The following is a 17,038-nucleotide window of genomic DNA, read 5'->3' as shown; positions in this document are numbered from 1 at the left end:
GTTTCATTTCAAAACATTGTAGTCTGATAATATGCAGGGAATGATCCCAATCTTTTGGTACTGGTTGAGACCTGATTTGTGACCCAGTATGTGATCAATTCTGGACAGTGTTCCATGTGCTCTTGAGAAGAATGTGTATTCTGCTGCTTTAGGATGAAATGCTCTGAATATATCTGTGAAGTCCATCTGGTCCAGTGTGTCATTCAAAGCCCTTGTTTCCCTGTTGATCTTCTGCTTAGATGATCTGTCCATTGTAGTGAGTGGGATGTTAAAGTCCCCTACTATTATTGTATTATTATCAATGTGTTTCTTTAATTTGGTTATTAATTGGTTTATATAATTGGCTGCTCCCATGTTAGGGGCATAAATATTTACAATTGTTAGACCTTCTTGTTGGATAGACACTATAATTATGATACAGTGTCTTTCCTCATCTCTTATTACAATCTTTGGTTTAAAATCTAATTTGTCTGATGTAAGGATTGCCACCCCAGCTTTCTTCTGATGTCCACTGGCATGACAAATGGTTTTCCACCCCCTCACTTTAAATCTGGAGGTGTCTTTGGGTCTAAAATGAGTCTCTTGCAGACAGCATATCGATGGGTCTTGCTTTTTTATCCCATCTGATACCCTGTGTCTTTTGATTAGGGAATTTAGCCCATTTACATTCAGAGTAACTATTGAAAGATATTAATTTAGTGCCACTGTATTACCTGTAAAGTCACTGTTTCTATGTATTGTCTCTGTTTCTTTCTGGTCTACGTTACTTTTGGGCTCTCTCTTAGCTTAAAAGATCCCTTTTAATATTTCTTGCAGGGCTGGTTTTGTGATCAAAAGTTCTTTAGTTTCTGTTTGTCCTGGAAGCTTTTTATCTCTTCTTCTATTCTGAATGACATCCTAGCTAGATAAAGTCTTCTTAGCTGCATATTTTTCTCATTTAGCACCCTGAATATATCATGTCAGTCCTTTCTGGCCTGCCAGGTCTCTGTGGATAGGTCTGCTGCCAGTCTAATGTTTCTATACTTGTAGGTTACGGACCCCTTGTCCCAAGTTGCCTTCAGGATTTTCTCTTTGTTCCTGAGATTTGCAAGTTTCACTGTTATATGCCGGGGTGTTGACCTATTTTTATTGATTTTGAGGAGGGTTCTCTGTTCTTCCTGGACTTGAATGCCTGTTTCCTTCCCCAGATTAGGGAAGTTCTCCACTTTAATTTGCTCAAATATACCTTCTCCTCCCCCCCTTTCCTCTTCTTCCAGGATCCCAATTATTCTAATATTGTTTCACTTTATGCTATCACTTATCTCTCGAATTCTCCCCTGAGGATCCAGTAGTTGTTTATCTCTCTTTTTCTCAGCTTCTTTATTCTCCATCATTTTTGTCTTCTATATCACTAATTCTCTCTTCTGCCTCACTTATCCTAGCAGTTAGAGCCTTCATTTTTTATTGCATCTCATTAATAGCCTTTTTTATTTTGAATTGATTAGATTTAAGTTCTTCTATTTCTCCAGAAAGGGATGTTCTCTAGTGTCCTTTAGGCTTTTTTCAAGTCTAGCTAATATCTTTATAATCATTATTCTGAACTCTAGTTCTGACATTTTACTTATATCCATACTGATTAGGTCCCTGGCAGTCAGTACTGCCTCTTATTCTCTTTTTTGAGGTGAGTTTTTCTGTCCTGTCATTCTTGCAGAAAGTGGTCACTTTTCTATTTGTAGAGTTGCAGCTATTCTTCTAGGTCTCCGGTTGAGTTCACAGGTGTTCAGAATGATTTGATAGCTATCTAGCTGAATTCCTGGGACCAGACGAAATTAAGGTCTCCTACTCCTCCACCATCTTGGACTATCCTCAGAAAGGGACTATTATTAGTAACATATTAGAGGCTACAGTGAGGTTTGACCACACACTTCCCCAAAATTTTGTGATTTGGGAGATAAAACTGCCCTCTGGGAATTGGGTGGGGACAGATAATAATATCATTGGTTCAAAGCTGAGATACCCCACATAACCTTTAAAGCTACAATGATTTTCAGTCCAATATAGTGGGATCAGAACCTACCAGAGTGTATTCATATAGCTTAAGAAAAAAAAGCATCAGTCACAAGGGTAATTGGTCAGCAATGGAACATGGGAAAAAGGATCTCATCAAAGGTGAACACGCATAGTACCTAGCAAAGCATTGTCTAGGGGGTAAATGTCTGTCCAGGCTCTCTTAGCCTGACGCCACTAAGTAGAAGACCCCAGTCACTAGGGTGACCATCTAATTTACTGTCCAAACCAAGCCACTGTTGACAGCAAAAGAAGTATTATTAGTAATTGTGTTGAGACAATAAACCAGGACTGTCCCAAGCAAATCAGGGCATATGGTCACTGTACCTCAACTAATTCTTTCTAGTTTATTCCTCTCATTGCAGCCTTCTGATTTACCAAATGTGCCTAAGGCTAAGACATACATTTTTAAATGTACTGACATTATTAAAAACTTGGATGCTTCCTACATGGATATGGGCATTTAATACGAGGCTTCTTTGTAACCCCCAAACCTGTTATTAATTGAATAATACATCTTATGGTCAATGACATCTTATAATCAAGGATATACAGTAATTTGGCTTTCCATGCAGTATGACACAATGGAGAATTCATTGATCAGGATGCCCTCCCACCAGGCATTTATTTCCCCTGGAAATGAACAAATAAGTAACCTGGTTTTAAGCATTAGTTTCTTGTAAGCTTGGTTAGTTTGAATTGGTAACCTAAGACTGGTTTCTGAGGCTATAAGGCCAAAGTCCAAATCAAGGACTGGGGTGAATTTACTGGGGTCATTCTGTCCCACAGAGACCTGTTTCAGATGCTCCCCAGCTTTACTCAGGGGACAACCCTCAATGCCACCATGGGCACCATAATGACCCTTCCCCATTTGAAACTGGTAGGGGTAACAGGGATGTGGCTTACATCTGTTGAGTTTAAAAGGCCCATAAGATGTTAAAATGGAAGTGGGGCTGCAAGTAGAACTTGAATGAGATGAGTATGGTCACACATAATCAGAAGAAGAAATGATTTTGCTTCTATCTAATATAGCTACAGTTCAGATAAACCACCAGAGGTAGGAAGTGACTATATGCAGTTAACAAAGATGTTTCAGGAATGTTAGATAGCATTCACAGGAAGTGCCAAATTGTATACACTAATGGTGGATTAGTGTTTGCAGACTCTTAGGAACACAGTAGCCCCCCACCCTTTCTCCATAGGGATATGTGCCAAAACCCCTAGTGGATGCCTAAAACCACAGATAGTTCCAAACCCTATATATACTATGCTTTTTCCCATACATACATACATACATACCTATGATAAAGTTTATTTTATAAATTAGACATAGTAAGAGATTAACAACAATAACTAATAATAAAATAGAATAATTATAACAATATACTGTAATAAGTTATGTGAATATGGTTTCTCTCCCTCTCAAAATACCTTATTGTAACTCATCCTTCTTGTGATGATGTGAGATGACAAAATGCCTATGTGATGAGATGAAGTAAGGTGAAAAAATGACGTAAGCATTGTGACGCAGTGTTGGGCTACTACTGACCTTCTGATAATATTTCAGAAGGAGGATCATCTGCTTCCGGACCTCAGTTAACCATGAGTAACTGAAACCGCAGGTAAGAGGGGACTACTGTACAGAAGTTTGGGAAAAGGCACTGTGAGAAATTAACCACATCTGACATTGGCTCAGAAGGTTGTGGTGGGGGGGGGGGTGAGAGATGGAATTGATGCACAATTATATTGAAAATATTACAAAAATGTTATTAACAATATGTTCCTTCAACAAAATAAACAATAGTAAGATAATATGTAAAATGAGAAAAATAGTTGAAATCAACTTACTTATTTTGTCCAATTGTCTCAAAATCTTTCACAACAATTGTAAGGGAAGATGAAAAGTCCAGTGGTATACCCCTCAAGTCAAACTCCAAAATCTGTCCACAGAAAGGTTATAAAAAAAAAAGTTGTTAACAGGATCAGGGAGTATAATAAGATGTACCAATACTAACATCAGGTCATTATCTTCACTGCTGACAATCTTTTGACTTACTCAATTCTATAGTTAGATAGAAGTGATCAAATTCCAAACCTGAAGGCTACTGAGGGCTATGGGAAGGCAAACCAGACTTAGCCTCAGAAGACCTGGGGGTGATTTCTGGCTTCCCATTTTCTAGGCTCTGTGACTATGGACAAGTCACCAAACCCATGTCATAGAGAATTTACTTAGTGCCCACCACAATGGGTTAGAAGAACAAAATAAAATGAATGCTTTCTTCACTGGTTGTTTTTAAATTACTTGCTCTTCCCAATCATATTATTTTTACCAAAGAGATGAATAATCTAAAAAAAATTTTCTAAAATGCATCAGCTCTTAAAATATTTTAAGTCCACCATGATCAGTTTGTAGTCAGACGAGACTTTCATCTTCATGCAATAAACTGCTGTCTAATGGCAAACATAAAAAAAATCAACGTAACACCAGTGATGTCTTTGATCCATTATATAATATATGAATTAAATAAAGCAGCATCTACTGATGATTTGATTCTCCTTGTAACGGGTTTGGAGTAGATGGAGAATGTGTCAAACCTCATTCTAGAATGCTAACCCCAGTGAGTCTGGGGTTGGCATTTCATTTGGGTTAGATTTCAGTTACAAAACTACAATTGGGGAGTTTACTTGATAAATACATTTGCAATTTAAAAAAATACACGTTGGAAACAAAAGGGTGAGATGGGTGATGCCCTGCAGAGGACATGTCTGCTCACGTGACCATATATCTCTCTGCCATTGGCCACATGGATTGACCAAATATAAAGAAGCATGTTAGGACTACTCAAAACCTGAAGCATTAAATGTATACATATGTTTTTTTTTCAATTTGTTTTATTCTTGGAGCTCTGTACAAAGTGCTAGGATCCATAGTACCCATGGGGCCCAACCAGACTGGCCTCTTGCTTTCATGGAGCTGGCAGTCCATCGGGCTGTGTTCTGGGTTCCAGTGAAATTGCAAAGAGGTAGAATTGCCTCTCAATTTTCTTCTTCCCAGAAAGGCATTAGAAAGGTATTTTGTCTTTACCTCATTCAATGAAAAGATAAAGTCTTTATCTTACAGAGACATTGAAACTAGTCGTGGGGGTGGGGAGAAATCTGCAGTTGGTGGAGGGGAAGTCTTCACAGCCTGGTGGCTCAGTGAAAATAACAAAGACATTTATCACTGTGCTTATCCAGGAAGGTTTCATTGGCTTTTGGAAAAAAACAATGGGACAAATGATCATCTTTTAAAGAATTAGTCAGCATAGGAAAATCTACTCAGGGGAAAGAATTAAAATTTTCACATACCTATAAATATATTCAACATTGAACTGTTTATAAAATGTATATAAAGTCAACAGTGGGGGAAGTAAATAAATGACATTATATCCCTTCTACAGAATATTGCATAGTTGAAAAATACTTCTGAATGGAATGATATAGTATACGCTCAGGATCTAATAGTAAGAAAAAATAGGATAGAAAGCCATATGTGCTATATGGTGCTACTTTGCTAATTTCAAGACATCATATTTTATTAAATATATCTATTCAATAAACATTTATTGATATATCCCAGATGTTAACAGTAGTTGGTTCTGGATAGTGGGTGGGTGCAAAGGTCAATTTTTTTATGTTGATCTGAAGCTTTCAAAATGTCTACATTAAGGATGTATTACTTTATCAAAACAGAAAAAGCAATAAATGTGGCTCTTGATTAGTCACATGCAGATAGGTTTTTAAATATGGAGCTTTCTCTCTGGGACTCCGGAGATGATCTAATCCCACCCCTTGCCCTACATATGCACCCCCGACATGCAACATAACTGGACCACCGTCACTCAGCAAGCTCAAGGCTGCTCCAGGTTAGAACCCAGCCCTCACACTCCCTGCCCTGGCTTCGCTCACTGCACTACTATAAGGAGACGTCATCGTGGCACGCCTCCTTGAATGGTTCTGCTGTCTCCATGGCCACAAAGGGAGATGGCAGGGTGGGGGTACAATGCAGAGATTCTTCTTCCAAAGGGAAAAGCTAACCCTTGACCGAAGATAGGACAATCAGATATAACTTATCCATTGAAACAATGTTAAAAAAAAAAATGAAGTTACCTCATTCCAGAATGGGTTGAGTTCATTGTCAACTTTCTTTGTTTTCTTTTTCTCATCTGCAAATAAAAATAAGAGATATCAATTAATTAAAAATATTCCCAGAACATGAACATTCACTCATTCAATGAGTGTTCCCCTGAGGGCCAACTGTGTGCCCACATTTTCCCACTCATTTGCCTAGAGTCGGGGTTACCTGGGTCAAAGTTTTCCAAACTGAATGGCTTTTTTTTTTTGGCCTAAATGCTTCTCCCATGCCCAGATCTACAAGATGTTAGGGAATGAGGGACTCAAAATCATGGGCAATGTTGTGATCCCCTGTCTCTCCCTCACTAGCTCCCACAGACCAAGGTTAGTTACCCAGGGCCTCTGTGTCTCCAGCTTGTTGCAGAAAGAAGGCAACAAAGCTAACCTTTGACGAGCAGGTGTTGCCATTTTAGAGACGCGGCTACTGAAATTCAAAGGAGCTAAGAAATGCTTAGCTAATTCTTCTGAGCTAATACTTGGCACTGGGTCCTATATAACCTGCAGTTTCCACTCTGAAGCCCATGCCATCTCTGCATGTGGTAACACCCCACAGCTTTAAGACTGAGCTGGACTCCCTATCAGAGGCCTTGGCACAAGGTAATTAGTAGACGAACACTTTCTAGGACCTGCAGAGAATGTAGGGTCTCCCTTACTCATGGCTCACCTTTCCTGAAGATACAGGTTTTCTTTCTCTGTATCTGAGACTGGATGAATAAATGTTATTTATGTTATTTATTTTATTTATGATGAATAAATGTTATGTCCCCTTCCTGGATGAATAAATGTTAATAATAATAATAAATGCTAATCCAGCTAGTACTTAAAGTTTCCTTAGAGAAGTCCAAAGAGCAGGGGCATCTGTTGCCAAAATAATCTACTTACCAAAATAAAAGCTAGTGTTTGAGTACAAAATGCTTTGTAAGCATGAGCTCATCTGTTTTCAGGGGAAAAAACCAAAACAAAACAGTTTTCCTTCTGTGTGTCTCCTTTACCATCACAAAGAACATTCACAACTCTTGTGACACCAGAAGTACGGTGGGGACTCTCCCACTGAGCAATTTTCTGTGACTCCAGGTGGGTGTTTTACAATTTAACTCAATGCTGACACTATCTACCTGAAGACAGCATCAGATCCCACAGGTTAAGGGTTCAGATGACAATAGCAAGTCCAGGAGCTTCTGACCTAGCAGGCTATAAATCTGAGGTTCCCACAACTCCCTCATCGGGCTCAATGAAGTTGCCAGAGCGGCTCATAGAACTCAGGAAAACAGTTATTTATATTTACCAGTTTATTAAAGGAGGTGATGGAGGGTACAGATGAACTGCCAGATGAAGAGATATGTAAGGTAAGGTCTGGGAGGGTCCTGGGCACAGGAGCTTCTGTCCCCATGGAGTTAGAATGCCTCAACCTCCTGGTACATGGATGTGTTCACCCATCTGGAAGCTCTCAAAACCCCATTCTTTTGGGATTTTTATGGAGGCTTCCTCACACAGGCAAGATCAATTATTAACTCTACTTCCAGCCCCTTTCTCCAGTCTAGAGGAGTGTGAGTGGGACCGAAATTCCAAGCTTCTCATCATGGCTTGGTCTTCCTGGTGACCAGTCTCCATCCAGGAACCATCCAGGAGCCCACCCAGAGTCACCTCATTAGAACAAAAGATGCTCCTACTGCTATCACCTAGGAATTTATAAGGGTTTTAGCTCAGTGCCAGGAAATGGGGGGGGGGAGGGGGGGGAGACCAACGTATATATTTTCTATGATCTTACAATATCTAATCTCTTTAAAAACCCTAGGAGATATGTATAATTTTCATCCCCCCTTTTGGAGCTAAGGAAACTGAGAAGTGACATACTCAAAGTGACCAAGTTAGTAAGTGGCAGGGATAGCTTTTAAACCCACCAGGCAGCCTCTCTTTGGTGGCCACACTTGGAACTGTCCCCAGTTCCCCTCTACTGCAGTGCAACGGAGAAGGTAGTGGGTTTTGTTCAGTGGAATGTCATATAGCTAAGGCTCCCAGCACACGCCAGCTGTGGGACTAACCACCTCATTCTTCCAAGACCTCAGCATAGTAAAGCCATGAATCACCACCCTCACTCTGCTAAGCATTAACTTTTCCACTTGAGTGGCTCCCAGAGCCCAGCTGGCTTCCCTTTCTAGACTTCAGCATGACTCTGCTCATCGGCTCATGCCTGGACCTGCACCGATCAGTTCTAACTGTGGTCTTTCTAGGTGGCCTACAGAGCCCCTCCACGGATCTGATTCCAATACCCCCGAGAAGCTGAACTGTCCCCTCCCACACTGCCATTTGGCCCCACTCACCCCTCCTGCCATCTGATGGAAACCTCTCAATTTTCCTCTGTGGTTACAGTATAAGCAAGTACTCTTGAGAGAAAGAGGAGCCAAGAGAAGTTTAAACTGACAGAGCTGGACAGATGGCTTCTTTCCACAATGGTAGCAGCTCCCTCTAAACAACCATCTACAAGCGCCCGGATGTGCATTCTACTGCAGCGTCTCTAAATCCTTACAGCAACCTTGCAACGTTAACATTCTCATCCCCATTTTACAGACAAAGCATTGAGAGAAGCTGGTTAACTTGCCTAAGGTCACACAGCTAACAAAAAAAAAAAGAGAGAGAGAGAGAGAACCAGAATCTGAACCTTTGTCTCCTTGGCTCCAAACCCCGAGTGGTGTCCACCACCGCACCACAGTGCCTCACTGGAAGCTGTCAGAAGCACTGGATAAAGAAAACGCATAAACATAAGATGTGTGATGGGCCTGGCATCCTGAGCAATGGCCACAGGAATGTCCAAGGTCAGGTTTGAGAGTATCCTGAGACTCTCTAAGGCTATTTGCTCCAACACACAATGTGACATCTGTAAGTTTTTCTGGGAAGATGGTTTATTGATCTCATCAGATTCTCAAATGAGTTTGTGGCCTTCACAAAAGTTAGGAATTCTTGCCTTGTACAAGCATGAAATGGTACCATTCCTTTCCCTTCAGCTCACCACCACCCTTGCTGCCACAACCAGGGCTGGGTGGTTGGAGAACTGAGTCAGGAAAGAGTGAATCTGCACCCTGGGACCACAGCAGACCTTCGAGAGAAAAGATGGGAAATTGCAAGAGGTCACAGCAAGTAAGTAAAGCAAGGAGAAAGCAGCAAGTATTTTACAGGAATTGGGCACAGGGGCTTGAGGCAGGACTTGGGTCCCTGAAGGATGGTACTGAAGCAAAATTTCGGTCTCCAAGTCCCCAAGATTCCAGGCAGGGAGCTAAGACAGGGACAAGGGCTCCAGAGAGGCTGTGGAAATAGCCAGTATTTGCTCACTTGAGTTGAATCCCAAGCCTGGTTACTGACCTGGGAATCGGCACTTATATGAAATGTTGCACAGGGGTCTTGGTGGTGAGCCACTACTACGGATCCCCCTGCCCCTTCCCCCAGTAGGGGCAGGACTGTTCCAGAGTCAGCAGTTGAGGGGTGTGAAAAAGGGAGCGTCACTTGTTCATTCATTCATCTTCAAGCATTTATTAAGCGCCTACTATGTGCTGGGAACTGGGGAAACAGAAGAGTACAAGATAGTTCTTGGTCTCCAAACATTCCACATATGGAGTTCACGGGCTATTGAATAGAAGAGCCAAAGGTATCTTGACACATGTTTTCAGCAAACAGCAAAAACCCACCATGTTCTTGCCTACTTCATTCTCATGTTGGAGCTTCCTCCTGTCAGAGAGGGGGATAATGGAAATAATGCCTGCCCCGGTCAGGCAAAGGGACCTCATAGCTCAGCCCATGCAAATGGTCCACTAAGTGAGTTCTTCCACAAACATTAGTGAGTTTTCTCATTCTTCTATCTAATACATATATTTGAAATATCACTGGCCAGGCACTGAGCTGGATACTGTGGGGGATACAAAGATACCCAAGATACACTTCCTGCCCTCGGGTGCTCCACCAAGGAGGGAGATGTGGCCACAGGGGACTGATACAGGAAAAGGCTGCAGCTGCCATCAGAGGGGATACACCTGAAAAGGGGAGATGACTTCAAGCTGGGGGCACCAGATAAGGTCTCACAGAGGAAGCAGAGGCCAAGATGCGGATTGAAAGACAAGGATGAGTTGAAAACGTGGAGCTGGGATGAAAAGGTCACTCCAGGTGGGGGCAATGGGGTGGGTGGGTCAGCCACAGGGGAGAGAGCACAGGTCATGTCTGGGGACATAACACAGCCCAAGTGGCTGGAACCAACGGGACGTGGAAACGAGCAGAGGCAACCAGGCTGTGTGGGAAGGTTATGGTCACCCTGTGAAGCCGTGACTGCCAAGCTAAGCCAAGCTTCATTTGGCTGATACAAGCCATTTAGTAAAGAGGGTGTTAGACATTGGGCTTTGTAACTTCAAGAGGTTCATAATCCCCCAAGGAAAGCCAAGTTGTGCATTAACTTCTCATACGTGTTCCTGAGCACATGATTCCATTGTGTATTGAGAACAAAGGGAACCGGCCGAATGCCTGCAAGTGCCAGGTGACCGCAGACCAGGTGGGACTGTTCCAGTGGAAACTGTGGCTGCCTCCCATCCCCCCGCACTTGCACTGGTGCCAAGGGGGCTACCTTCTAGGGGGTACCTTCTCTCTCAGCCAGGCCTGTGCTAAACCCTGCACATATGTCATTTCATTGAACCTTGCCAGCAAGCCCAAGAGGTAACTTATCCCCAATCTGCAGATGAGCAAAACGAGCCCAGGATGGTTAGGTAATTTGCCCAAGATCACAGAGCCAGGCAGAAACACTCTAACTCAGAACCAGTCTGATTCTACAGCCCATGTGTTCAACCGCTGTGCCTCCTAGCTCCCTAGTAAGTAAAGATTACATTGCTAACATTAGCTCCTCCCCTTCTGGAGAAACCCAGCTCAGCCCCTTCTAAAAAGGAGGCTCTCATTTTTATCAAAATGTGTGTACATTATATGCTATTGAAAGTCTATTCCCACATAAATATGTCAGCCAAAAAACAAAAGGAAATAAATTTCTTTCTTAGCAGCAGCCAGTCACATATTTGTATTATTCAACTATTCCAAAAATTCCACCACTTTTTTTTTTTTTTAAAGGTCTAAATTGCAGGTGCTAAACATCAGATGAAGTCACGGGAAGCTCTTTTCCCTTTCTGCACATCACCTACCTCCCCCTGCTCTCATCTCTAATTTTATTAAGATGACTGTTTCTTCCTATGGACAGGAATTAAATGCTTTCAACCCAGAACAGAACAACTGACTCAAATGCAAAGTACACTCCGGACCATGACTCAAGGCATTCTTTGGGACATTTCCTGTTTTTTTGACAAGTCAAGCCTGCCTGCTTCTCTCTCTGTTCACTGAAGGTCACCACCGCAGTAATTAACCTGCATGCCAACCTCTGCATGAAGTTTCCAGAGAAGTGAACAAACATTCCTTGCCAAGGCACCGCGCCCTCTCGCACAGAGCCATTTCCTTTGCTGTTCGCCTATCACACAGTGTGCTGGACCCTTAGGGACAAGGCTCCAGAGATCACCAGACCTCCTAGGACTGGACTGGCCACCTCCGTGCTGAGAGGGCCCATGTGGTGGCTCATTTTATGTGTCACTTGGCAAGGCTATGTGCCCCCTGTCTGGTCAAACTTGAGTCCAGATGTTGCTGTGAAGGTATTTTATAGATGTGATTAACATTTGCAATCAATTGTCTTTAAATAAAAGAGATTATGCTCTGTCATGTGGATGTGTCTCATCCGAACCATCAAAAACTGAGGTTTCCTAGGGGAGATGGAATTCTGCCTCAAGACCGTGACATAGAAATCCTGCCCAAGTTTCCAGCCTGCTGGCCTGCCCCACAAATTTCAGACTTGCCAGCCCTTATAATCACATGAGCCAATTTCTTAAAATAAGTCTTTCAATCTGTCTGTCTCAACACACACACACACACGCACACACACATACACCCTATGGGTTCCATTTTTCTGGAGAACCCTAATACAATAAGCAACGCCAGGTGCTCATGGAAGTAATAGCATCTACAATGGTAACACTTTTTCAATACTTCCAAAGACACCCCACCTCACTGATCCTCACACTGCTGCAGGGAAAATCACAGGGTTGGCCCAGCTCTTCCGACTGGACTTTCAAATCAGTGAACTCTCCGATTCTTTGAGCTGTTATTTCAGACAAAGGCTCAACCACTGAACTCAGAGTCCCTCTTGTGTACCCTGGGGAATTTAGACTAGATGATCTCTAAGTCTTCCTCCAGGTCTAGTGGAATATGTGCCTTATGAAGGACCCCCAAGTCCTCACTGGCCTAGATTGCTGACATGGCCCCAGGAGAAGTGGGGGGTCCCCTTTACAAAGCTCCCCTAAGTAACTTAGCTCTTTGGTAGGCAAAGTAGATCAACAAGATCTCTAGGTCCAGCCATGCATCTAAACTTGACCTCCCATTGAGAAATACTTCTTCATCTTCTCCGGGTCCTGGGTTATGGCCCCTTTGTCTTCAGAAATAGTCACAGACATATATAAAGTCACTACTATTTGGCCTGGAATATCACAGAATCCCTGAAGTTATCCACGCAGGGCTAACAGTTATTAAATGCTCTGAACTAGTCACCGTTCCCAGTGCTTTCCATGGAGTGTCTCATTAATCTTCGCAACTACCCTAAAAGGTAAATTCTATTATGATCACCCCCGATTACACAAGGAGAAACCAAAACACAGAGAGGCGAAGCAATTTATCAGAGGTCACACAGCTAGTAAGTGGAGGAGCCGGGATTCAGACTCTGGCAGGCAGAGACACAGAACAGTTGCCTGAGTCGGAGGATTAAGACCAGCCAGACTGACTCCTTGAAGGCTGGGACTGTATTTTACTAATATCGTTATTCCCCTCAAGTAATTTCCCCATGATTTGAGTGAATTGAACTTCATAAGCTCATGGAAGTTTTTTTACTGGGGTTGCTTTAACAATTCAGTGAGAACATGAATACAGAGTGCTCGGCACAGGGCCCAGCACTGAGTGAACAGGAGCTATTATTTTTACTATGACACCTGCTCAGCACCCCTTGTGCACCCCAGGGGCTTTCCCAGGCTGTGGAGCCTCCCCGGAGGGCAGGGCCCAGTCCCCAGAGCAAGAGCCCAGTGACGCTAGGCTCTGCCCTGCTGGAGCCGTTCTCTCCCCTGGCTGTGTGGCCCGCGGGGGAGCTGCTGGCTTCTGGGCAGGGCTGCTTCTTCCCGGCAGTCAGCCTGGCAGCCACCAGCATCTTGGAGAATCCCCACAGGATCCAGAGGGCCGTGAAGGCCAGGGCAGGGCCAGCAGGAGACTCCTCCACCCTCAGCACTTAGAGGGACCTGGGGGCAGCACAGAGACAGGTGGCCCGTCCGGTTCTGCCTGGCTAAAGGTGGATCTCTGACTCCTCGCTTTCCAACCCTGGCGGGCCAACTGCTCCAGGTATGTTGTCAAACGGGTTCTGGGGAAGGCGTTTTTGGCTAAATGGCAACTATGATACAAAGCAAGGCTGTTCTGTACGTTTCTGAAATAGTCACTGATAGCTCTGATAAACAGAAATGCCCTGGGATTTTTGCCATCACCAGCAGTTTAATCCACTGTCCCCACTTCTCCTGCCTATACTGGGGATGGCTTTGACCTCGGGGCTCTTTAGCAAGCTCGGCTGCTCAGTTGCCTCAGGTATGAGGCAGAACTGGGAACCGGGAGTGTCCGGGATGGGGACGGAAGTAGACTTAAAGAGGAGAGATGCCAAGCACAGAGAAAGCCAGACACGCACGTATCAGGGGGAAAGTGCACGGATCTTCATCTCAGCACTGGGGTTCTAGTCTCTCCTCGACTCATCCTGGCTGCCCAGCTTTGGCCGCTCCTGACCTCTCTGAAGCTCTATTTCCTCATCTGATAAATGAGTATAAACAATCCTTGCCCTGGACCCCAGCCAGACTTGTGAAGGACAGATGTGATCAAGCCCAGGAAAGGGCTTTTCATACTGTTAGTGCCCTGGAGGGAGGCCCCTTCCTCAAGCCGTGTCACACAGGGGAAGGCATCCTAACGTGTCCAGTGCACTGGGACAAACCAGAGCGCATTTGGAGCCCCAGACGAGGCCTCTGAGGCCAAAGGTGTCAGGCCCACAGGTACCAATGCCCCAGGCCTTGGCACGGCTCTGGCTAGATGTCCCCAGGGCTGGATTTGCCCAAGGAAATACAATGGGAAGGACAGAGAGCCTGGATTTCAGCCATGGGGGTCTGAGTCCTGAGTCTGTCTGTGTGCATTACCCTAGGTGGGCCGAAAGTACACGTGGCCGAGACCCAGGCCCCCACACGGGGGAGTCACAGTCTCAGCGGTGGGTGGGTGTGTCCCAGCTCTGCCTGGACCCTGCGGCGGGATGTTGACCAAGGTAACCCACCCTCCCCAAACCCATAAAAAGAGGGACTTCATTTTTTGGTGAGAATTAAGTGAATAAATATACATGAAGCACCTGGTGCGCTTACTAGCTCTCACCATCAATATAATCTGCAAATAATGAAATACCAAAAAAAAAGTTCAAACTTTCCAGGAGTTTAAACTCGCTGAACTCTGAATTCACTGACCTCTCACTGGGTTTACAGCTGGACCGCGAGCTGCATGCGGGCAGGGGCAAGTCTGGCTAGTTCCTGAACAGACCTGCAGTGCTGAGTGCAGAGCCTGACAGAGTCCACTCTGGATCAATATTTGTTGAATGAATTTATGTTTGAGAGAAGCAGTAGGGAGACACGACCGCGAATGAGAGAAGGGAGGGAGACAGGACCGTCCAGGCAGTGATTCCGACCATGAGGAGAGGTAAGCAAAAAGAAAATTGTTTATTTTTTAATCATGAAAGAGAGATAAGGGAAATATATATATATTTTTTAATTTGTAAGTTGTGCTATTGGGATCGGGGGTGAGGTAATGGAGACTCCCCCTGCCACTCAAATATTAGATTTTTAATAGTTTTCATGCAATACGTTAGAGTTTTAGTCTCCACTAATAAAATGGCTCGGACTCAATTATCAGAGGAATGATTCACCGCTAAGCTATGATAGCTCTGAGCTTCTGAGTCACAGCAAGTCATAAAGACTTTCATTACCCTGTGGGAACTCACCCCTGGAAGGCTGCATTTTGTTTTTCTTCTTTTTTTTAAGTTCTTGTGTTCTTGGTACATGTTCTTCCTCTCTCAGCCTGGGTCCAAATGATCCCCACACACTGAGCCACTCAATCCACTCAGTGAAAAGAGAGCGTTCGTAATTCGACTTGGTTGTTTTAGGCAGAGGTTGCGTGTTACCTCTTTAGCCATGCTGACCTTGGGGAATGCACACGGGAGACTATGGAATCAGACAGTCCTGAGCTGAATCCTGACTGGTTCCTGCCTCTGTTTCTCCATGTGTAAAATGAAGATGACGTAAGACCTACTCCTTCAAAATGCCCATGAGGATTAAATAAGACAATAGGCACAGGTAGGGGCATAGCATCAGGGTTTCATAAATGGTGGTGGTGGTCCAGCAAGTGGTTGGTACTCAGCCCCCCCCACCGCCCCTGCCCCAAGCCAGAATCTCCCGAAGACCTAAGCAGCAATGAACGCTTACAGCATTTTCTATGTATGTGCTTTCCTTTTACTCATGCTGATCCTCACAACTACACTCTGAGGTGGGGACTGTTACCCTGCCCATTTTGTAGATGGGACAACTGAGGTACGGAGACGCTGGGCAGCAGTGAGTGAGAGGAAGACCTGCACTCCTCACCGTGGTGGCTGTCCTCCCGCTGTCTGTGCTGTATAATAACCGCACGCGGCTGTGTACATCTAAATCAATGAAAACTAGAAAATATTAAAAATTCAGTTCCTCAAGTGACACTGGCCACATTTCAGTGATCAGCAGCCACACGTGGCTCATGGCTACCATCGCGAACAGGGCAGATCTCAAACATCCCCCCCATCCTAGAACATTTCAGGAGACAGCTCTGATCCAAATAGTCGAGCACACAAATAAGTGACTGCCGAATGAAGTAAATAAAAACGAGTAAATCTCTGCTTTAGTATCACCACATGGACTAGTTGTTTTGACAAAAGATGCACCCAACCTAGACCTGTTTTCTAGATTCGTAGCTTCACCTTGGGAGAGGAGAGCATAAAAGTCTGGCATCAGCTGTTCTCGTTTGATTTGCAAACTTCTTACTTCCTTAGTCCCTAACCTAGACCACTAATTTTTCACTTTGCCACATGCAAAGAGAGAAAAACTTCAAGAGGTCAGGTCAGAGTAAACATCTATTTTTTTAGGTTTATTTATTTATTTTTCATAATCTCTACACCCAACGTGGGGCTCAAACTCACAACCTCAAGATCAGGAGTCGCATGCTTTTCTAACTAAGCCAGCCAGATGCCCCCAGTAAACACCTATTTTTAGTCCAAGTACCTTAAATACATCATCTCATTTGACTTTTACAACCTTCAAAAGTAGGTCTTATACCCACTTTACAGCTGGGAAGACTGAGATGCAGAGAAGTTTCTTGCCATTAATAAGACCAAAGCCCTACTATCATGGTCAGAGGTAGGCTGGGGCTCCCCTTCCTTCCAGCTTCCTTTGTGGTGCAGCTTAGTGGATTCCAAACAGCCTGTGGAAACTCTGAAGTCTTAGGTATTCAAGATCAGTTTTGTAGTTTGTGGGCAGAGGGCCCTGGTTCCATCTGGTCCCTCTGGCCTGTGAGAACCTGACTGTCACCGGTGAAACCCCTTGACCCCTGAATTGACTGACTTCCAGGAAACTCCCAGAAGTTTCTGCCTGTCAATTTCATCTTTTTTTTTTTT

General features: G+C 44.0%; 1 protein-coding gene across 1 annotated transcript in view; it reads right to left on the bottom strand.

The window, feature by feature from the left end:
- MYOF (myoferlin) overlaps positions 1 to 17,038 on the bottom strand; it is a 148,472-nt gene that overhangs the window by 121,127 nt on the left and 10,307 nt on the right. Inside the window, exons 2-3 of the mRNA XM_081823080.1 lie at positions 6,196 to 6,251; positions 3,895 to 3,986 (exon numbers count right to left, since the gene is read on the bottom strand). Coding sequence (XP_081679206.1) covers positions 3,895 to 3,986; positions 6,196 to 6,251 — 148 coding nt within the window. The remainder of the gene's footprint in view (positions 1 to 3,894; positions 3,987 to 6,195; positions 6,252 to 17,038) is intronic.

The sequence above is a fragment of the Leptonychotes weddellii genome, chromosome 6, assembly GCF_054177405.1.
Source record: "Leptonychotes weddellii isolate Sample4059 chromosome 6, ASM5417740v2, whole genome shotgun sequence".
NCBI lineage: Eukaryota > Metazoa > Chordata > Mammalia > Carnivora > Phocidae > Leptonychotes > Leptonychotes weddellii.
Note: the sequence above shows the minus strand (reverse complement) of the source record. Positions and strands in the feature narration are given on the sequence as shown.